General features: G+C 40.2%; 1 protein-coding gene across 1 annotated transcript in view; it reads left to right on the forward strand.

Annotated features, from left to right (window-relative positions):
* The window catches only part of ptprn2 (protein tyrosine phosphatase receptor type N2), a 207,787-nt gene that overhangs the window by 169,451 nt on the left and 13,690 nt on the right, over positions 1-24,646 (forward strand). Inside the window, exons 13-18 of the mRNA XM_034146922.1 lie at positions 3,628-3,843; positions 9,069-9,272; positions 14,225-14,372; positions 15,234-15,307; positions 20,220-20,297; positions 23,893-24,012. Of these exons, the coding sequence (XP_034002813.1) occupies positions 3,628-3,843; positions 9,069-9,272; positions 14,225-14,372; positions 15,234-15,307; positions 20,220-20,297; positions 23,893-24,012 (840 nt within the window). The remainder of the gene's footprint in view (positions 1-3,627; positions 3,844-9,068; positions 9,273-14,224; positions 14,373-15,233; positions 15,308-20,219; positions 20,298-23,892; positions 24,013-24,646) is intronic.

A 24,646-nucleotide genomic window follows, 5' to 3' on the forward strand; every position in this document is an offset into this window, starting at 1 on the left:
GTCTATGAAAAATATCCTGCATGTGTTTTTTTAATTGTGCATTTGTCTTGTAACTCTGGTCACATTTTATCGCCTAGATTTGAAAGTGTCGTTGAGGTTCTGGAGGGTTTTGTGTTTTGAGTGAAAGGGAAAGGAGCCGCCCGCCAACACCTCTCCGCCTGACCTCTCCTCGATCATTAAATAATCCTGAGGTCCATCTGCCTCCTCTCAGAGTCATTCACCCCGCAGAATCAGAAAGGGAAAGTCTGGAGGAGTAAAAACATAAATGCTTGTTCAAAGGAATAAAAACATGTATTTTTTTTTAGTTAAATGGACGAAAAAAATTGTTTTAAATCCATTTTTATCGCCGAAATACAAAATATTCCTCTAACAATACAATATGAATTTGTTGCAAGCTTTTATTTGTGTCTTTTAATTATTTTTCAGTGATTGAATACTCGGAAAAAATCAAATTATAGTGGAATTAAATGCATTTTTTTTAAGGCCGATGAAGGGTATTATTTGCCTCCCTCTTCCTCCTCCTCCTCTTCCTCTCTGTGGTTTCTATTAGCGCCTTCAAACACATTCTTGCAGTGCGTTTTTTTTTTTAAAGGCATTTCAACCTGAGGTCACATTTCTGATTAACTTCATTTCTTTCTGAGTTGTCGGGCAGGATTGGAGTCTGTAGTCTTCAGAGGCATCGATGTGTGATTTTGATTATTAAAACACGTCGGAGGGGTTTCACAAAGTGCCAAATATTCACATTTTAATCGTCTAATTGTGAGAGAGGTTGCATTTGATCACTGAGCGACACCTCGTTCAACCTGATCAGTTAGAGAGCGATCATACCCCACGTCTGAGGCTTTTTAAATGCACCTTATATGGATGTTTTCTCATCATTTGATCCCCTGAGCGACACATCAAATCAAAGCCCATCGTCCCCTCTCAAACCTCTCAACGCTTGATTCAAATGACGTGCTCGAAACCACGGCAATCAGCAGAAGGCCAAACACAGAAATCGAACAAACCACCGCTAAAAACATTGGCAATTAAGCTCCACAAGGTCAGAGCGTGGTGCGAGGGGTTTTGGTTTTGTGCAACAACACGTAGACACCCTGCAGACGGCCCCTCAGGGTAAATGTCAGCGTCATTAGCATTTATTTAGTAGGTTTCATTCACTTCACACATCAATCCTTCACTATAGGAGCCTGCTGATGCACCTGTGCGTTGATATTGCCATGCAGAGGGTTGTTGGCGGGTCAAATTAGATTACAAATGTTCTTTTTGTGAGAAAGGAAATATCATTTATCATTTATCAAAACTAACTTGGCAGGACGTCCATATTCGATGCAATCTCTAACAGATTCACTCTCCATAATGCATGCAGGGAATTACCTGCTGATGCATTTGTGTATTGATATTCTGTATTTGTACACTTATTATCTGGTCAAATGTGATTAAAACAGTGGCTTTTTGCAGATGATTGATGCAGAGAAAACTCCATATGTCATGCAGTCTCTAACAGTAGCTACATGTATGCTCAGCATTAATTACCCTTCCCAATTAATGCTCCTAATTATGCTTTTAAAATGCACCAGTGGGGCCCACGGGGGGGGGGGGGGGGGGGGGGTTTATCAGTACAGTAAATGCAGCAATTATAAACACAACGGGCCGTTCTTTAACCTGCGCTGCTGATAGAAATCTCTCACATGATATCACATTAAAAACAGGTCGATGGGGGGGGGGGGTGTTGAATATGTTGGTTTTCTGAGTTTAGGCCCCCATTAGCCGTGAAGCTAATCCATCCAAACCAGGACCAGAGGAGATAATTAAACCCCAGTTTGTTAGGATCCAAACCTCCTGTAGCTGAAGAGTGCCAAATCAAACCGTGCCAGATTTAAAAGGGGGTGTAAATATCTATAGTTGGTGGAGAATAGGAGGATTGTGTGGTACAGTTACACCTCATGTATTAACGTCACCTCGCAGCAGTTCACTTTATTGACACTAGGGGGATCTTTTTAGGAGCTGCTAAACTTAAAGGACGCTGTCATGACATTAAAACCACCTTTTTTAATAGATTACAAAGAAAGAAGACTGTATTCTCCTACAGTTACATCAACAAATACATGCTAAAAATGCTAGCAGGAGATACAAGGCATTTATAAATAAAATGTGTTTTCTGTCAGCTACTAAACGGTAGTGTGTGCTCATGTGTTTCAGTGTTCGGCTACTGCCTGAATGTGCTCAATAAAAGGCAGGTTTTCTTATAAATAAAAGCATTTTTGATCCTAAATATATATTGAAAGACGAGGGTGCTAAGTACAGGGAACAGCGGGACAGGAAGTGGAGGTGGCACATGGTTTTAAAAAGCTGATTAATTGCATATTTTAAACCACAAAAAGATGCATCTTCTCCTCTGACAGCTTCTCTTCCTCGCTGTGTGTTAGAAAAATCTCACTGGTCTCCGGCTTGAGCTTCAATCTCAGGATCCATGTATCTGTGATCCTCTCCAGAATGGAAGTAGTCAAAACAAAGAAAGAGAATTTGATGGTATTTTTCTCATAATCTCAAAAGTCTTACTTTTTCTCAAAATTCTGACTTTTTTTCTCAAAATTCTGACTTTTTTCTCAAAATTCTGACTTTTTCTCAAAAAACTCAAAATTAAGACTTTTTCTCAAAAATGTCATGAATCTGACTTTTTCTGAATACTTAAAATGTTAATAATCACTCGTCCCCGGCTTGATCTTCAATCTCAGGATCCATGTGTTTCTGATCCTCTCCAGAATGGAAGTAGTCATCACATACAGAGCATCAACTAGTTCCTGAACAGTGTCCTTCACATGCTGATATCCAAGAGAGGGAGTTACACAGTCACAAGATGGAGGAATAGAAAGCAGTATTCAATGTTTACTTCAGATTAGCTCCACGTCAGAAATGAGCATGCTTGTCATATGTCTATCTCCATAGAGGCTGAATCATCATGTTAATCACATAGCTATCATATGCCTCAAACAGTCCTGATGCTCTTCTAGGTAATCATACATCCTGTCATGTTCACAGCTACAGTTGGGATACCTTTGTTATCATGTTACTCTCATATTGGAAGAGGACATTCAGTGTCCTATAAACAAGATCCTAAATATCTTAATACCTTTTAGTAAAGCTGGCTAATGAGCGGGACAGGAAGTGGAGGTGGCACATGTTTTAAAAGCTGATTAATTGCATATTTTAAATCAGGAATAGATGCATCTGTGGTGGAAATTCCACACTTAATCACCTTCTGGTAAGAAAAGAACAAATGTTATTTAATAAAGAGTTATAGCGATGAACAGAATCAATCTATTTCCAGCTGGAAGGACAGATAACCTGTAATGTAGCTCAAGAAGTTACATGACTTTATACAGAGGAGCAGGAAACAAAAAGGGAGTAAGACGGGTAACATCCGTGTGAAAATGGTCCAGTCTGTCGAGTCTAAGAGATCAGAAGGAAGCCAGTCTTTTGTATGAAGGGTAAGGACAGAAAGGACAGCCGTAGTTGACATTAGGACAGATACATTTCATCTGTGAGAAACCAACCCAAGAATGACATATATAACCAAATGAGACCCATCTCTCTGACAGCTCTTCTTCCTCCCTGTGTTCCCCGCAGAGAGGCAGCCTGACGGAGATCCCGGTGGTGAAGACGACCCGCGTGGAGTCGGGTCAGTTCCTCTTCCTCTCCGTCCTCTGTATGATCTTCATCCTGGTGGCGCTGCTCGTCTCCACCACCTTCTTCTGCCTCCGTCAGCGATCACACCTGCGTCTGAAAGAGAAACTGAGCAGCCTGGGGACGGACACCAGCACCGACGCCACGGCAACCTATCAGGTGAGAGCAGGGGGTTTCTGGGAGCCAATCAGGAGCCAGGAGAGAGAGAGTACACACATCCTTTACTCAAGAAGAAGTACAGATACTCGTGTTTAAAAATACTCTGGTGAAAGTAGAAGTACTGACTAAACTTCTTTACTCAAGTGAAAGTAAAGAGGCTTTGAAATGTACTTCAGTAAAAAGTACCCATAACTAGCAGCTGTTTTAAAGAGTACCTGACCTCCCTTTATATTAATAGAACAATAATGTCATTGTTAGCTAATGAATGTTTCCATGCTGAACAACGGCAACATGACAACGTTTTCATTGGTCCCTCTTCTTTAGAGAAGACCAGGAAATGATGGATACACGGATCAATAGTCAATAATAATGATCACGCCACCAAACACACATTCAAACTAAAGGAACCAGCCTGTTTGGAAATGTAAGAAGTAGAAAGTACAGGTATTTGTGTTCAAAATGTAAGAAGTAGAAAGTACAGGTATTTGTGTTCAACATGTAAGAAGTAGAAAGTACAGGTATTTGAGTTCAACATGTAAGAAGTAGAAAGTACAGGTATTTGGGTTCAACATGTAAGAAGTAGAAAGTACAGGTATTTGGGTTCAACATGTAAGAAGTAGAAAGTACAGGTATTTGGTTCAACATGTAAGAAGTAGAAAGTACAGGTATTTGAGTTCAACATGTAAGAAGTAGAAAGTACAGGTATTTGTGTTCAACATGTAAGAAGTAGAAAGTACAGGTATTTGGGTTCAACATGTAAGAAGTAGAAAGTACAGGTATTTGGGTTCAACATGTAAGAAGTAGAAAGTACAGGTATTTGGGTTCAACATGTAAGAAGTAGAAAGTACAGGTATTTGGGTTCAACATGTAAGAAGTAGAAAGTACAGGTATTTGGGTTCAACATGTAAGAAGTAGAAAGTACAGGTATTTGGGTTCAACATGTAAGAAGTAGAAAGTACAGGTATTTGGGTTCAACATGTAAGAAGTAGAAAGTACAGGTATTTGAGTTCAACATGTAAGAAGTAGAAAAGTACAGGTATTTGTGTTCAACATGTAAGAAGTAGAAAGTACAGGTATTTGGGTTCAACATGTAAGAAGTAGAAAGTACAGGTATTTGTGTTCAACATGTAAGAAGTAGAAAGTACAGGTATTTGGGTTCAACATGTAAGAAGTAGAAAGTACAGGTATTTGAGTTCAACATGTAAGAAGTAGAAAGTACAGGTATTTGGGTTCAACATGTAAGAAGTAGAAAGTACAGGTATTTGTGTTCAACATGTAAGAAGTAGAAAGTTCAGGTATTTGGGTTCAACATGTAAGAAGTAGAAAGTTCAGGTATTTGAGTTCAACATGTAAGAAGTAGAAAGTACAGGTATTTGGGTTCAACATGTAAGAAGTAGAAAGTACAGGTATTTGTGTTCAACATGTAAGAAGTAGAAAGTACAGGTATTTGTGTTCAACATGTAAGAAGTAGAAAGTACAGGTATTTGTGTTCAACATGTAAGAAGTAGAAAGTACAGATATTTGGGTTCAACATGTAAGAAGTAGAAAGTACAGGTATTTGTGTTCAACATGTAAGAAGTAGAAAGTACAGGTATTTGTGTTCAACATGTAAGAAGTAGAAAGTACAGGTATTTGGGTTCAACATGTAAGAAGTAGAAAGTACAGGTATTTGTGTTCAACATGTAAGAAGTAGAAAGTACAGGTATTTGGGTTCAACATGTAAGAAGTAGAAAGTACAGGTATTTGAAGTAAAAGTAAAAAGTATTGAAGTAAAGTACTGATACCAGAAACATGTACTTAAGTACAGTAACGCAGTATTTGTACTCCACTACTTCCCACCTCTGTGAGCCAATCAGGAGCCAGGACGCTCATCATCTCAATCTCAATCTTTATTCATTTATATAACACATTTAAAACAATAATTAAAAACAAGTTGTGCTCTGCTATTGGATGATGATTGGTTTGTGAGAGTGTGTGTGTTTGAATGTTTCTCTTCAAATGCTTTCATGACGATTTTAATTATATTGATTACCTTTTTGATTCAATTAGGTGTTCCTTTTTAATTTTGCAGCACTTTTTAATCTATTTAAAAAATCATATGCTCTTTAATTATTAGATTTAAGGCCCTAATGCTCCAATATATATCCGCTCGGTTAAATTATTCAATGCTCACCCTTGCCTGAGGTGTGTGTGTGTGTGTGTGTGTGTGTGTGTGTGTGTGTGTGTGTGTGTGTGTGTGTGTGTGTGTGTGTGTGTGTGTGTGTGTGTGTGTGTGTGTGTGTGTGTGTGTGTGTGTGTGTGTGTGTGTGTGTGTGTGTGTGTGTGTGTGTGTGTGTGTGTGTGTGTGTGTGTGTGTGTGTGTGTGTGTGTATTGATTTTCAGCGTTGGGGCTCAGCTGTGACACTCAGAGCAAATGTATCAGCATGTCACGTTAACATTTTCAATATTTAATCAGGTTTGCACAGAGCCGAGGTTTATATGTGAATATATGCTAGCTAGATATTAAGAATAGTGGAGAGGAGAGGACTCTTTAAAGTAGAGACACTACATACTGATATACACCTGAACATCAGCAGGAGAGGACTCTTTAAAGTAGAGACACTACATACTGATATACACCTGAACATCAGCAGGAGAGGACTCTTTAAAGTAGAGACACTACATACTGATATACACCTGAACATCAGCAGGAGAGGACTCTTTAAAGTAGAGACACTACATACTGATATACACCTGAACATCAGCAGGAGAGGACTCTTTAAAGTAGAGACACTACATACTGATATACACCTGAACATCAGCAGGAGAGGACTCTTTAAAGTAGAGACACTACATACTGATATACACCTGAACATCAGCAGGAGAGGACTCTTTAAAGTAGAGACACTACATACTGATATACACCTGAACATCAGCAGGAGAGGACTCTTTAAAGTAGAGACACTACATACTGATATACACCTGAACATCAGCAGGAGAGGACTCTTTAAAGTAGAGACACTACATACTGATATACACCTGAACATCAGCAGGAGAGGGACTCTTTAAAGTAGAGACACTACATACTGATATACACCTGAACATCAGCAGGAGAGGACTCTTTAAAGTAGAGACACTACATACTGATATACACCTGAACATCAGCAGGAGAGGACTCTTTAAAGTAGAGACACTACATACTGATATACACCTGAACATCAGCAGGAGAGGACTCTTTAAAGTAGAGACACTACATCCTGATATAAACCTTGAAATGAACCCTTTAAGGTCTCTTTTTTAAATGAAACTCTCTGGTGCTTACTGCCTCTCATCATTATAGTTTATACAGCTGAGCTCCAGAGGGAAATATCTCCGTGATAGATATCAGGAGGAGATAGCGGCTGCTTTCACGTGGCATTTTCCTCGGCTCAGTTATTAATTGAATATGCAAATGAAGTGGAGATGACTCCCGACACATGATGGGGTTTCTAGATTATAGAGTAGGAGAACACCACACCTTATGGAGAGAAACATCAAATGCAGGTGCACACATCTCACCTTCCTTAGAGAAGCCTACGTTTTATGACCTGGGAGGAAAAGCTGAGTCACTGGGAAATTATACTTTTAAAATGGTCCAAATGCAATCATATCTCCTCTGTGGTGGTGTTGTGCATTCACCATGAAGACTCCTGTTAGATTGATGCATGTATTCTCCTGTCTCTGCAGAAAAATGATCCAAATTCTTCTTTATTTGGGGCTTTTTACGGCATGACGGTGCATTATGATGGTTTTGTGCAGACTCACTTTTTGTTAGAATAACTAAAAGATGCATTTTTGAAGAATGAAGAATGAAGACAGGTGTTGTGTGGCAGCCAGGTGTGAGATACTGAATTGATTCTGTTAATCAGAGTAGTGGAAAGTACATTTACTTAAGTACACAAACCCACCCAGAAAAATAAGTTGAGGTGACACAAATATTCTAAAGGCGTTTTCTCATTGAAACCAGTTTCTAGGAGTTGAGGGCGTTCGGGGCTGAATTATTAAAGACCGTGGTACCGTTAAGCTCCGACGTTATCGCTCTTTTTATCGGTACTGGAGACACGTAAAACATATCTCATATGTATTATTGCTACACAAACATTATATTACAGTTTTAGTGTCGCCAACTCCGTTTCAAAAAGACTGCAAAATGCGTCTATGATTATTTTTAGTATTTTCGGTCTTTCCAATCCAGACGAGAGATCTCTCTCCCCCGTCTGTGTGCGAGGGGGCGGGGCAGTTTACATACACACAGCTGCTACATGCAGCAACACACACACACACACACACACACACACACACACGGAGGAGATGGCGGAGAGAGAGCGCTCCGAGGTGTGGTTAAACTTTACCCGTCTCGATGAGGACAATGCTCGTTACCAAAAGTGCAATAAGAGTTTAGCATGTCAGGGCGGCAACACGAGCAGTTTGTCTAAACATTTATCAAAAGTGCTCCACATCCAGACGGAGGAATGCACCGGGTTCGACTGTCTCTCTAGTAGCTCTGTAGCCCCGTCCACGAGTAACGTTTCCACGTCAGGTGTTATGTATGCTAGCAGCAACACACGGAGCTAACTCAATGATACAAACATGGGTTAATGATTAGAGGGAACGGAGTTATTTAGTTTGTTAAAGTTTCAGCTATTCTGTTCACAGTTCTGTCATCACATTATTTAATACCATTTGTTAAAACATTGTTGTTTCTTTTGATGTGAAATATTATGTATTTAATTTAAATAAAAAGCAATGTTAGTTTTGTTCACAATTTGTTTATTTTTTTCTCCAAAAGAACCGTTAAAAGACCGGATCGATAAGCGTTATCGATAAAAGTAGTAGTACCGTTAAAACCTTAACGATACCCATCCCTATTCGGGGGTATTATTTTGATGCCTTTAATGCCGTCTTACACATTATTTACATTAAACATGAGACCTGATCCTGCAGAGGTGAATCCACTCTTTACAGAAGATACCTTTTCCAAAAGAAGATGAGGAAGTTTAAGACATTTCCAGAGATCTTTTCTAATGCAAATAATCAAAATGCATAAAAAATACTCGAAGGAAACGTGGCTTGATTTGAATTCGCCCAGTGCTTCTGTACAGTAACGAGGTCTTTGTACTCCACTACTTCCCACCTCTGGATTTACTGAATTGATCCAGTAGTGGAAAGTACATTTTCTTAATTACACACCCCCCTCTCTCCTGCAGGAGTTGTGTCGGCAGCGAATGGCGATCCGAACCTCTGAGCGAGTCGAGCGTCCGGAGACTCTCAGAAACTCTCGTCTGAACAGCGTCTCGTCTCAGTTCAGCGATGGGCCGGCGGCGAGTCCTTCGACCCGGAGCAGCACCTCGTCCTGGTGCGAGGAGCCAGTGCCGTCCAACATGGACATCTCCACCGGACACATGATACTGGTGAGGACTCTTTAAAGTAGAGACACTACATACTGATATACACCTGAACATCAGCAGGAGAGGACTCTTTAAAGTAGAGACACTACATACTGATATACACCTGAACATCAGCAGGAGAGGACTCTTTAAAGTAGAGACACTACAAACTGATATACACCTGAACATCAGCAGGAGAGGACTCTTTAAAGTAGAGACACTACATACTGATATACACCTGAACATCAGCAGGAGAGGACTCTTTAAAGTAGAGACACTACAAACTGATATACACCTGAACATCAGCAGGAGAGGACTCTTTAAAGTAGAGACACTACAAACTGATATACACCTGAACATCAGCAGGAGAGGACTCTTTAAAGTAGAGACACTACAAACTGATATACACCTGAACATCAGCAGGAGAGGACTCTTTAAAGTAGAGACACTACATACTGATATACACCTGAACATCAGCAGGAGAGGACTCTTTAAAGTAGAGACACTACAAACTGATATACACCTGAACATCAGCAGGAGAGGACTCTTTAAAGTAGAGACACTACAAACTGATATACACCTGAACATCAGCAGGAGAGGACTCTTTAAAGTAGAGACACTACAAACTGATATACACCTAAAAATGAACATTATATAGCTTTGAATGTGCTACGCTCTTTGCAAACAACACACAGCGTCATTTCTCTCTGAGAGTTTGGAACTGTCTCTTCTTCGTCCCTTTTTCCATCACTCTTCTGTTATCTCGCCTCAGTTGTCTCCATTTGTCCTCCTTTCCCTCTCTCCCCCCCCCCCCCCCCCCTCTGTCTGCCCTCCTGCTGCAGCATTGTAACGCAGACATTGTGATGAGAGCTGCACTAAAAACTTAAAACATCATCATCCCTCTGATTGTCATTTTAGAAAAACATCGTAATGTCTTTTTGGTTTTCGGGGGGGGTTTTAAAAAGGGGGGTTTTAAAAAGCCTCCACAATGGATTGTTTCTGATGCTGCTCGACTGTGGCTTCATTCATTTGAGACAAGCTTGATAAAAGAGACGGATAGATGCCTGGCAGTGTTTCCATTAAAGCAGAGAGCATTCATCACGGCCTGTATACCGCCGGGCTGTAATGAATGAGGGAGAATCTGAGTAATGCCTCGTATTGCTGCTAATAGATGGGTTTTGTTGCACTCATCAAGGCTTGTTTGTGAAGCCGTGCTTTTCAAAACATTGACAATAGCAAAGCATGTAGCCCCGCCGGAACAAAAGGAGGCTGTGAATCATTCCTAGGAGCTCTTATTTATTATTAACCCTACTTTCTCCCGGACCCTCGTCTCCTCTGATTGACGGGGAGATGTCACATAGGGGGGGTTCTTCTTTAAAATTCCACCTCCATCTCGTATGAAACCATGTGTGAGATTGCCTTGTTATCGCTGATCTCAAAACCTATATTTTCCCATCATGCTTTGCTCTCTGGAGTTCACACCGTGTGGAGAAAGATGATGAATACCAGGCTCTCCAGAGCACATATGCTGGGGGGGGTCCTATCACCTCACATAAATGCTAGGAAGCTTCTTAAAAACTCCTGCATAACGAAACTTCAGATTGCCTCTGAGCGCTGAGTCATCGCTCTCTCATTTCCTATCTTCTTTTTGCCTTTTTCAGCAATTTAATGATTTAAAACCTCAGAAATGATTACCCGGTGATGCACACGTTGCTTATGAGGCTGTTTCTCTGTTTCGCTGCAGTCCGTTCAGCACCATGGACAGCAACTTAAACTTCATTTTCCTCAAAAAAAACCACCTCTTTCCAAAGAAATGTTTATAAATCACCTCTGTTGTGATAAAGAAAATATATATAATAAAATAAAATATAATATAATATATATAATAAAATAAAATATATATAATTATGTTGTATTTCACCTCTGTTGTGATAAAAAATATATATAATTATGTTGGCTGTATTTCAGCTACAATGGGCTATCTCTATCTGTTGCATTTGTATTATTTTATTTTATTTATTAGTATTTTTAATTAATTAATTGTAATTAAATATTTTTTTTAAATAGTATTTTTATTATTATTTTGTATTAATACATTTTTATTTCATGTTTTTAAATAGTAGTTTTATTTTATTTAATATTCTATATACTGAAATCCTGAAGTGGTCAATCAGGAATTATTTATTTCGATTGTTTTAATGATTTAATTTAACGTATTTGCTCAAAATAACAAAATATCCTGACAATTTTAAATGTGCTTTATTAGCAAAAAGCTGCTCCATTTAAGGCCAAACAATGTGCTCTATTCAGTTATACACTACTATCTACAGACGCAAACCTGTATGTGTATTTATTTAAGAAGACACAATGCACATTAATCAACATTCAGAGCACTCGTCATGTAAAATTATAATTATATTACTTGTAAAGCGACCTTGGGTCCCTTGAAAGGCGCTATATAAATGCAAGCTATTATTATTATTATAAAAGTGCCAGATTCAGGCACCTCTTAAAGCACATATCCCCAAATAACACACAGTAATCAGATTACTGTGACATTCTGATAGGTCAGAGTACACCTTGTCTCAGGTGACTAACCCTGTCTGTGTTACATAATAAACCCCCCTGTTGTTGCTCTGAATGCAACGTTGGTGTTACCTGTTGTGTCTGGATCCCTCCTGATTTCTCCCAGCAGCCTCTCTGCTCAGGGGGGATTAGACATTGTTATCCCAGCCTTCTGATTGGCAGACATAATCCCCCCCCATTCAGCAAAGCTTTGTTACTTCTGGAAGAAAAGGCCACGGTCCGCCGCCTGCATGGCATTACATCTGCAGGAGTATGAATCGATCAAGTGTGTGTGTGTGTGTGTGTGTGTGTGTGTGTGTGTGTGTGGGCGATGCACGACCACACATACACACACACACACACACACACACACACACACACACACACACACACACACACACACACACATTGAGAGTTGACCAGTGGTAACAAAGTGCATTTAATCCAGTACTGCACTTAAGTACTTACTATTCGTCTGTTTGCATCTCACATATTTATCTATAAGTACAATAAGCAGTACTTTATTTCACTGTACTGTGTTTTTTTTGCACATATGTAGTACGTGTACACCTCTAGGCCACCGTACATTTAATAAATCATATATTGTAATGGTTATTAAGGCGTTCCTCACACGGTAAAAGAGGGGTTTGAGTACTTCTTCCACCTCTAGAGTGGACTTTTTTACATTCATACATCGCTTTTCGCGTGCCTAAAAATACAGTTCAAAGCATAACAGCAGAGAAGCATCCCTTCAGGTTCACATCGCCCTCATTGTGCCCTCATTGTGCCCTCATTGTGAATCACAGCAGTCTCTTATTCTGTCCTCACTGTGGCCTTCGTGGCCTCTTCAGTCCTGAACAATAACTGTGATTTCTATTGTCTGCACACTTTGTAATGCTCTTATTTAACAGGATATGTGCATTCATCATCCAGCACAGAGTAATTGCCTATTATGTGTTGGACGAGCTTATTTGTGATTAGCATCTTTGCAGGATTGACTGTATATATTCCCCTTTTTAAAGAGCGTATATGTCGGGTGTAACAATGGAGCGTCACCTCTGTGCTCAGCCTCACTACACCCTCTTTAATACGGGATACAAACCTCTGGGTTTCACTTTCATTGTGTTAGCCAGCTGATCCCTGACATCAGTTTATGAGTCTGTAATCTCCTGCCTCACACAATGGCGGACTAAACCATATAACCCCATCGGGAGGGGGGGAGCTATGATACAGGAGAGGAAGACGCTACAAAAGATTCTCGTCTTGCAAAGCTTCCTTAAGACTTGCCCTGGTTTGGGAGAACACACACACACACACAGAAACACACACACACAGAAACACACACACACAGAAACACACACCCTTCCCCCTCTCCTTTCCCCATCTTTGTCTCTCTGGCGAATTCAATTTTGTCTTCTCCTAGCGAACGGCTTAAAATGCAGACAATCTTATCTGAGCGAGCAGTGATGGGAACGCCACAATGCAAAGACAAACCTTTCAGGAGTCCTTAATTTGTTTCTCGGTTAAAAACACACACACTTTGCACACCTTCCTCACCTCACAAAAGCTTACAGTGGGACAGTGTTGCTCCATGACACCTGGCTGAGGCTTTAATGGAGAGAGGCTGTTGGAAAACACATTGTCTTTTTACAGCAGGGTTGTCAAGAGCTTGCAAATAATATATTACGTTTATTATACGGTTAAATGCCGCTTTACAGAAGCACGTTGCCCATAAACTACATGTCCCACAATGCATCTCTTTGAGTGCAACCATGATGCTGATGTGGCCCGCGATGAAATTGAGTTAAAGGTCTCCTATGATACTGTTTCTCATCAATATATCACAGGTCTCAGATATATCCAGAGCCTGTCTCTGATTGGCTGAAACACCAAACAGATCATTGCAGCATTACCCATAATCCCCTCTGTTTCAGCCCTGTTTCCAAAGTGCTGATTCTCTGTCTGTTACTTCAGATGAAAATAAGGAGCCCCTCCCCACGCCCCTCTGAGAGAGATTTGGTTACAAAGAACTCAATGGTGCTCTAGGAGGAGATTCAGGTGATAAGGTGGGGGGGGGTTACCTTGGTTGCTGATTGGCTAATGGTTACACAAGACAAAACATCGTTATGACATCATCAAGTGGCCAAAATCTGATCAGCTCATTTTCAGACAGGTTTTTATAAAAATGGATCAGGAGAAAAAGAGAGAGAATCTTTGTTCCTGAAACTTTCAGAGTCTCTTTCCACAGAGGGGACACATGTTGATGAAGAAGAGACATGAAGAAGAGGGGACACATGTTGATGAAGAAGAGACATGAAGAAGAGGGGACACATGTTGATGTAGAAGAGACATGGAGAAGTGGATTTTGCATGACCTTAAAGGCTGACCTGGGGTCTGTTTTCTCCCCTCAGTCGTACATGGAGGACCACCTGAAGAACAAGAACCGTCTGGAGCGGGAATGGGAGGCTTTGTGTTCGTATCAGGCCGAACCCGGAGCCTGGAGCGTCGGACACGGAGAGCAGAACTCCAGGAAGAACCGCTCGGACGCCGTGGTCGTATGTGAGTCCAGTTTAATGTCTATTCAGTGGTTTTTGTTGGGGGGTTTCGAAGCCAAAAACAAGGTGTTAAACCCAGAGATTACTCAGTATTTAGCACTTCCTGTCACCTGTTCTGGAAGTCAATGGTTTTCTGAATGTGTTTTTAGCCTGGAATAAAGTCTGTGGTTAAAACTGATGAGGTTTGAAGCAAAAATCTGCAAAATCCTAGCAATACTAACTCAGGTGGGCGGGGCTTAGTTAACTGTCAATTACTTTAAGATTGATTTTGTTTAATAACCCTAAATAAACTCTTACTCTGAGTAATATTCCACTGAAGCTGATTTGAGATGGGCGTAGCCTTGTTGCTAACCCGTAAACTAGCATCACACTGGACAGCCAATGGGGTTAGACTATTGGATTTTGGATGAAACCATTCTAGAAACATATTGACTGTGAGTACTGTCAGTCAAATTGGATCAAACCACTTCTACAGTCTTGATGGAGAAGAGTCTTTGACTGTTTCTCATCATAAATAACACCTTTTAAACTTTGATTTCTGGTCATTTAGTCACAAAAAACATTTGCAGCCAAGATTTAGGGTCTTTTACTTTAAAGCAAATGTGTTGAAGAAGACTACTGAGTCTCAAACAGATTATCTTTGTTTTGAAAAAAGAGGATTTTCCAGCTTCTCAAGATGCGATATTTGTGATTATTTCCCCTCCGTATTGAAGGTGGAGCAGACTTCATATCAGTTGTTTAATGCATGATGAAAGTCTGGTGAAATTGAAGAGCCTGCAGCCGATCCTCTCGTTTCCTCCGCTTGCTGTTATTGTGTTCAGACGAGAGGAATATTGGTTCATAAATAATGCATGTCCTCTCACAGATGACCACTCCAGGATCACGTTGAAGTCGGAGAATAACCACGGGAACTCAGATTACATCAACGCCAGTCCCATAGTGAGTATAATACAGCTTTAATTATAATATCTGTCGTCAACAAGGCTTTTATTTTTGTAATCCCCACAGTATTGAGTTGGTAAAAGCGTCTAACAAGTGACATGTAATCTAATCTGATAATAGAAGTCATTTGAATTCAAGCGTTCCTCAAAAAAACGTCTGCATTTAAAGCTCCCATGTCATGCTTTTCCGGTTATTACCCGTCCCCTTGTGTTATGTAAACGGTCTGCAGAGTCACAAACCCTCAAAGTACACCCTGTAGCGAGTAAAACTCTAACACAGAGAAGACCTGTCTATGCTGCCCCAGAACGCCTCGTTGGACATTTCTCTTTTTCCATTGTTTACTTCTTGGGTATAGTGACGTATTTCGGGTATAGTGACGTTACGTAACGGCTCCGCAGATTGGTCCAAATTAACCAATTACGTTACGTCCGTGGAGCCGTTACGTTTGGACCAATCTGTGGACTTCCTCACACACACACACTCGGCGGGACGTTGCGAGGCTCGCTGCTGCGAGGAGCGGGACACTGTGAGCTGGCTCACTGGTGTGGGGTCGGCGAGACACCGCGGAACTCAGCCTGAGCACACACACAAAGTCCCAGCCAGGCTGCGGGTGTGTGTGTGTGTGTGTGTTTGGGGCTGGGTTTCGCTGTGTCTCACTGTCTCGCAGACGGCCACTGGGCTCACAGGGAGGGAGGGGGCAGGAGCTCCAACAAGCCGTGTAGGACAGAGAGTGAATACACATACTATACAGAGATGCTGTATGAGAAACCAATGTGAGTTTGGAACATTGAACAATATAAATATATTTTAGTAGACCTCAACAATGGAATTATGATCAGTAGAAATGGCCATGACATGGGACCTTTAAGGGAAAAACACACACAAAAACAGCTTCAACACAACATCAGAAAAAGGCACAAACTCAGGGCATTATAGAATTTACGTAGATATTCGTGGATTCGTCACGTTTTTATTATTTTTGCAGAGTATAATAGATTTTATTATAAAGCACCATGTCATTGAAGAACATAATCAATAATCATGGTGCTCAAAGATCCCTGACACGCAAATATAGACGATAATAACAACATAAATAAATGACACTGTATAAAACATTTTTTTAAATATAGAAAAAGGGAGAACATTTCAAATGTTTGCCGTTAAGATCAAATTATTATTTCCAAATGAAAAGATGTCTGCATTTGAAGGCAGGATTGTATAGATTGATTGTGCTGTAGATACCCCCGTCTTCTATCAGCAATATAAAGAATTATATATATCTCTCTTTGGGACTAAACAAATGCGTCGCACCTTTAAGTCCACAGAGGCCTACACATTTTATTTATTTATTTATTTCCCTCCAAACACTGCCAGTCCTGATTTCCCTGGAGGCTGCAGAGGGATTCCATCAAAGGGAACAGGAAGCTATGCATTTCAAATACTCTGCCAATTCTTTTCTGAGGAGATAAACGAGGGGGTGCGAAAAACAGCTGCACCCCGAAGCCCATTACTCTCCAGAAACCAACACCTCCATCTCCTGCCTGAAACATTCGCCATTTTACAGCGCAAAATATTTTAATAAAGCCGATCAATCAGAGCGGGAAAAGAGGGTTATAAAATAAAGAATGTGAGGGTGGAGGGTGGAGGGAAGGACAGTAATTATCCCACAAAAGAGAGGCAGCAAAACTGTGATAATTACCTCCGTCGAAACAGCCCCTTCCTCCTCATTAGCTTCAGCCGACAAGGAACATATCTGAGGGTCTTTTTCTGGGGGTTAGAGGTCGAAGAGAGACAAAGACACACACACACACACACAGACACACACACAGAGACACACACACACACACACACACACACACACACACACACACACACACACACACACACACACAACACACACACACACACACACACACACACACACACACACACAAACACACACACACACACACACACAGAGAGAGAGAGACACTACATACTGATATACACCTGAACATCAGCAGGAGAGGACTCTTTAAAGTAGAGACACTACATTCTGATATACACCTGAACATCAGCAGGAGAGGACTCTTTAAAGTAGAGACACTACATACTGATATACACCTGAACATCAGCAGGAGAGGACTCTTTAAAGTAGAGACACTACATACTGATATACACCTGAACATCAGCAGGAGAGGACTCTTTAAAGTAGAGACACTACATACTGATATACACCTGAACATCAGCAGGAGAGGACTCTTTAAAGTAGAGACACTACATTCTGATATACACCTGAACATCAGCAGGAGAGGACTCTTTAAAGTAGAGACACTACATACTGATATACACCTGAACATCAGCAGGAGAGGACTCTTTAAAGTAGAGACACTACATACTGATATACACCTGAACATCAGCAGGAGAGGACTCTTTAAAGTAGAGACTCTACATACTGATATACACCTGAACATCAGCAGGAGAGGACTCTTTAAAGTAGAGACACTACATACTGATATACACCTGAACATCAGCAGGAGAGGACTCTTTAAAGTAGAGACACTACATACTGATATACACCTGAACATCAGCAGGAGAGGACTCTTTAAAGTAGAGACACTACATACTGATATACACCTGAACATCAGCAGGAGAGGACTCTTTAAAGTAGAGACACTACATACTGATATACACCTGAACATCAGCAGGAGAGGACTCTTTAAAGTAGAGACACTACATACTGATATACACCTGAACATCAGCAGGAGAGGACTCTTTAAAGTAGAGACTCTACATACTGATATACACCTGAACATCAGCAGGAGAGGACTCTTTAAAGTAGAGACACTACATACTGATATACACCTGAACATCAGCAGGAGAGGAACTCTTTAAAGTGGAGACACTTGGTTTGTTGACTCTTCACTACCTCTTGAACTATCTCCATATCTGTCGCTCTCTCCAACATGTGAGCTTCAGGCTGTTTCTGTGAGGCGTTCAGGAGCCACATAATGACGTCGGGGACTTAGATTTGAAGGATGTGATTGAGACTTGATTGAGTGTGTGTTGGCCTCACATTAACCTGAATGCAGTTTTTATGCACAGCCTGGAGATGCATCCGAGATGTTGATGTTTCACAGGGAGTCATTTTTAATGTTGATGTATGGTTGGTTTTATCACGATAGACGACACACTGCTTTACTGGAGGTGTGGGGGTGCATTAGATGTTATTTATGGTACAGCAGGAAAGCCCCCGGGTCGTATATATTTTACAAACTGGACCCAAACGTGAGCTCAGAAGTTGAAAATCTGTTTTTTAATCTAATTTCTCTGTGTTTTTCTTCGACACTCTGCAAGGAGATAATGAGAGAGCTTTACGTCACTGCTTTAATATTTCCATAATCTCAACAACAGGATTACTTCCTAATGCTCCGATAAAACCGACTGTTGTCCGACTTGTTTATTTTAATAACAAGTCGGGAACAATACTGCGGCTCTGAGGTTGAATATCATCGAAAGAACTGTTTCATTTTGCAGCTTTTTTTAGGAACGTTTACCAGTGAAATACTCACGGGAACAAGGAGATTTTAACCTCTGCAGACCATTTACATGCACTAACATCTAATGAGCACACTACAACCCCATAAAGAAGCAGAACAGTGTCTCTTTAAAACACAACAGCTGTCAGAAATGTTCATATTTGAGACATCGCACACAAAAAGGAAGCTTTTTCTTCCCCGTTCTTCTTCAATTAGGTACCATGGAGTTTAATGTTCTCTTCATGCTTCCTGGTTCAATCTCCTCTGGTGGGTTTTCTTTTAATAATGAATGTTAGCGCAAATCTCAAGGACACAGACATGCTGTCGCTGCATGAATACTAAAGCGAGACATGAAAGAGAAGTCCTCCTCTGTGGGGAGAAGACAGACTGGGACAAAGAGGCATGAAGTGGTTAGAAGCAAAAGAGCTTGTAGTTAAATATCCTTCACAAATATCTGGTCTCGCTTTGAATACTTTGCTGTGAGGCGTGGGGAGTAACAGATTACATGAACAGGAGTAATCAGGTTACAAAGAAACGACAGTTACATACATAGATTAGGGGATTAGAAGATGATAAGAACATGATATAAGAAGTGTAACCCTCCCAATCCTGGCTTTAAGATAATGAATATTAAGTTATTGAAGGTAATAGCAATCAAGTTGTATTTTATAATAGGGGTTAAATCGTTGGAAACTTTCATGTGATTTCATTTTTTTTATGTTTGAAGAGACTCATATCTAACATTTCTTTACAAATTAGGACGTGTTTTAGCATATCTAAGGTATGGCAAGACAAAACATTTCAACACAAGGCTTTACAAATAATGAAAAGGCATTGAGATATACTGTAGTGCAGCAGAAACACATTATACAATGACATTGAAATGTGTTTAAAAACAGCCATGAGAATAAAATCAACATTAAAACCAGTTAAAATAGACAGGTTTACAATACAAGAATAAAAGTGAGTCCAATCAGACCTCTTTGAAAGGAAGTAAGGAATGCAGACGACACGTTCAGAGAATCAATGAATGCTGTCGTTTTTTCGGCTTTCATGGCCGTAATTTACCCAGAAATTGAAGCTTCAATCCCCCCAAACTCTGCCCCGGACACACCAAGACGATTTTGGCCGTCGGTGGGCGTCAGGCCGACGATGAGCGTCCTGTCGCCCTACTCAGATTGGTGTGTCCCGCACCGTCGTGTCTTTACGGCCGTGCCAACACCTTTTTGGCCGATTGCCTATCGATTCTACATGTCGAATCTGAAGTCTTTGCGGTGTGTTCCAGTGCGACTGTTGGCCAAGACGCGAGGCGACACAACAGTCGGGTCCCTCAGTTCTTTGGTGTCAGCTTGGTGTGTCCCGACCTTCAAACTCTGCTCTCTCTCTTCCAGATGGACCATGACCCTCGAAACCCGACGTACATCTCCTCCCAAGGCCCTCTTCTCTCCACCGTGGCCGACTTCTGGCAGGTAACACCATCTCTAGACTTTTTATTGTTTTATATTTAGCTTATTGATCCAAACTAATGTGCATCTCAGCTGTTACTGTTTCATACTTTCTTAGAACATAATAAACATGGATGTATAAAGAAAGCTAGAGCTCTGGAGGTGTGGCAGATTGCTCAGGGGCGCAAGGAACTCTCGAGAACAAATATATATATGTTTTTTAATCTTTGTATTTTTTGTTATTATTTTATAAAAAATTCCAATTAATTTAATTTAGTTTTTATGGATTTTTTTGTATTTTATAATATTTTTAAATATAATATGTTATTGTCATTTTTAAAGTTTTATTTACATCCTATTTCCTTCATTTTTGGGAGCCTAGTAACTGTTTACGTCATGAAAAAACACGTTCTTAACTAGCTGAACATGCTAATACACCTTTAATCACTACCTTCTTTGCTACATATTAAACCATCCAATACTATATTTAAATACCTAAAACAATGAGTGTGTTGACGGGACATTAATTGACATTTTGGGGTATTTTCCTGAATATTTTACGTAAAAATGCAGTATTTTTTGTGCCAAGGATCTGAATACTTACTATCCAAACCCCTTACCAGACTAAATGGGTAATACACCTCCAAATATACCAGTATCTGGGCCCATTGACCATTTCACTTCAGCCTACCCCAAATGATTGAGCCTCCAATCATTAGTTTCAAGCCCCATCTTACCTCAATGAATGGAGAGGTGAAACAACGTTTACGACCTTAGATTAAAATAATACCCTCGTTTTCGTACAAATAATCATCTGCTGATTTACACTCGTCTCTTTCCCCGATGTAAGTCAATGGGAACGAGTCTTTTTGGGACGTCGCAGAAGTTGTAGTACCACCGTTTGGCCACTACGCACATTTGTGAAAAGACAAATAATTGTATTCTTGGCGCTGTAACGTGATCATAATGCATCAGAGTGGTGCTTTCTGGTTGTAAATATACGTCTCATCACACACACCTCCAAGAAGTCGACTTATATTCATAATAATGCTAATGTTTGCCCATATTTGCACCCCTCCCCTTGTCCATAAATGTCACACGGACCTGCCGTTAATCACTGCATATCGGCGGTTGTAAAACATGTCGTTTCGTCTGGGGCTTCGCCTTAAATGATGCATGGTCTCCAAATGGCGTTTTCACGTGTTAATAGGACAGCACTGTGGTCATTAGAGCGTCGTTTGGCTCCATATGGGGACGTTACTGAATGCTTATTTATATTCAAACATGATGACGTTTGGAACAAGGGAAATGTCCATATGCTTATATCTGCTTAGAGAGAAAGATACTACGGTAGAGAAAGATACTACGGTAGAGAGAAAGACACTACGGTTCTGAGGTTGAATATCATTCGAAAATACTGAGAACTGTTTCATTTTGCAGCATTATTTTGGAACATTTTGCAGTGAAATACTCACAATTTCCCCCAGGAACAGCTTTAATCAAAGAGATTTTAGCCTTTGTAGACCATTTACATGCACTAACACCTACACGAGAGGGAACACCCCAGAGAAAAGCAGATTAGAGCCTCTTTGATACAAAACAGCGGTCAGACAAAAGGAAACGGCGCCCTGTTTCCTGTATTTAGTTTATTAATGTGTGTTTCTGCGAGGTGATATAATGCAAATCCATTAACTAATAACACAACCTTCCCAATTAAGCAGAATATAGAGACAGGCACAATGAACCAGGAAGAAACTATTCATTATTCCACACGGTAAACACTGGGTTGTTGCAGCTCTCTCTCTCTCCCATTAAAAGTAAACAAACAGGGGAACACTGTCCTGAAAATGGCCTGTTTCCATCCTCTCTAATCCACTGCAGCGCCGACACATAATCCTCCAAACACCTTCCCTACATCCCGTCAATATAATGAGAGAAGCTCTGGGAATATCAGAGGAAAACTCAGTGGACATTTTAAGCAGAAAGCAGGAGCCTAGAAACTGTTAAAAAATACATTCTTAACTATCTGAAGATGCAAATACACCTTTTATCCCTACCTTCTTTTATATATATTAAACCATCCAATACTATATTTAAATACTTTAAACAATGAGAGTGTTGACGGGACATTAATTGGCATTTTTGGGGGGTTTTTTGGTCATTTTTCCTGAATATCTTTCGTAAAAATGCCGTATTTTTAGTACCTTTTCTCAAGTTAAGGGTCTGAATACTTCTTCCACCACTATGCAAACCCCTTTCCAGACTAAATGGGTAATACTCCTCCACATTAACTCTAAACACGTTCTTAACTATCTGAATTTTTTTATTGAAATACCTGAAACAATGAGTGTGTTGACGGGACATTAATTGGCATTTTTTTGTACATTTTTGTAATTTTTCCTGAATATTTTACGTAAAACTGCCGTATTCTTTTCACCTTTTCTCACATCAAAGATCTGAATACTTCTTCCATCACTATCCAAACCCCTTTCAAAACTAAATGGGTAATACTCCCCCACATTAACTCTAAACACGCAAAAACACCTTTTATCCCTACCTTCTTTTATATATATTAAACCATCCAATATTATATTTAAATACCTAAAACAATGAGAGTGTTGACGGGACATTAATTGGCATTTTTGGGGGTTTTTTGGTCATTTTTCCTTAATATATTTAGTAAAACTGCCGTATTTTTAGTACCTTTTCTCAAGTCAAGGGTCTGAATACTTCTTCCAGCACTAGCCAAACCCTTTACAAGACCAAATGGGTAATACTCCTCCACATTAACTCTAAACACGTTCTTAACTATCTGATGTATTTATTTAAATACTTGAAACAATGAGTGGGACATTAATTGGCATTTTTGGGGGTTTTTTGGTCATTTTTCCTGAATATATTTCGTAAAAATGACGTATTTTTAGTACCTTTTCTCACGTCAAGGGTCTGACTACTTCTATCCAAACTCTTTACCAGACTAAATGGGTAATACTCCCCCACATTAACTCTAATCTCATCACACAGTCGGTGTAATGCGCCACTGGGCCGGATCACAGACGCTCACGATTAGTGTATAGTGGAGGCCATTGTGTTTTTATAGCAATCATAAAAGCCACGTTTCCTCCTCATTCTCCTAATGGCTGCCGAGGGCCCGTCTTCCTCCCCGTTAGATTACGATGAGATGAAATGAAGCTGTTGTGATTTCACTCAGACGTCAAGCGTCCATCATGTGTCTCACGCTGAGCGCCGACATTTATTCAGACTGAGGAAATCAATTTAACTTTAATGCAAGAAAATGAAGTCGTGCTACATGCTTCTGCTAGTGACCAGGCTTTATACCCATCAACAAAGACAGATTACTGGTATATTACTTTTAATAAATGGGGATTACTAGCAGTGTGTGAGTTTAACTGTGTGTATTAAACAAACAATTGAGTATTTTCTCTCAGCTCAGATGTTATTTCTGCTTTTTTAAACTGTGTGTGTGCTCATGTGTTTCACTGTTAGTCTACTGCCTGAATATGCTTCATGAAAAGCAGGTTTTCCTATAAAATCATGGTCACATTGTTCTGTTGTCTTACATAATACACTTCAGTAAACAACATTTGTTTACTTTCAGATGGTGTGGGAGAGTGGTTGTGTTGTCGTCGTCATGTTGACCCCACTCTCTGAAAATGGGGTGAAGCAGTGCCATCCCTACTGGCCTGACGAGGGATCGGACGTCTACCACGTCTACGAGGTAACGCTTGGATTCTGTACATTTTAAAGAGGACCTATCTCTGCTTTTTCCTCTCCTGTAGTGTGTTCTATAGGTTTTAGTGCATGTAAACGGTCTGCAAAGGCTCAAATCCTTGTGTAGTTAACTTCTGGAACATATTGTCGGATGTCTACCACATCTACGAGGTAAAGATTGGATTCTGTATATTTTAAAGAGGACCTATCTCTGCTTTTTCCTCTCTTGTAGTGTGTTTTACAGGTTTTAGTGCATGTAAATGGTCTGCAAAGGCTAGAATCCTCGTGTAGTTAACTTCTGGAACATATTGTCGGATGTCTACCACATCTACCTCAGTGAGAGATCAGAAGGAGTTGCAAAGCTTATATTTTAACATTTTAAAGAGGCCTTATTCTGCTTTTTGTGGGGTTTCCTTCCCTGTAGTGTGATATAAGTTTGAGTGCATGTAAATGGTCTGCAGAGACTCAAATCCTTGTGTAGTTTACTTCTGGAACATAGTGTCGGATGTCAGTGAGAGAGGGAGTTGCAAAGCTTAGATTTTAACATTTGAAAGAGGTCCTATTCTGCTTTTTGGGGTTTTCCCTCTCTATAGGTTTTAGTGCATGTAAATGGTCTGCAGAGGCTCAAATCTCTGTGTGAT

This window comes from Trematomus bernacchii, unplaced genomic scaffold, assembly GCF_902827165.1.
Source record: "Trematomus bernacchii unplaced genomic scaffold, fTreBer1.1, whole genome shotgun sequence".
In the NCBI taxonomy this organism is placed as follows: domain Eukaryota; kingdom Metazoa; phylum Chordata; class Actinopteri; order Perciformes; family Nototheniidae; genus Trematomus; species Trematomus bernacchii.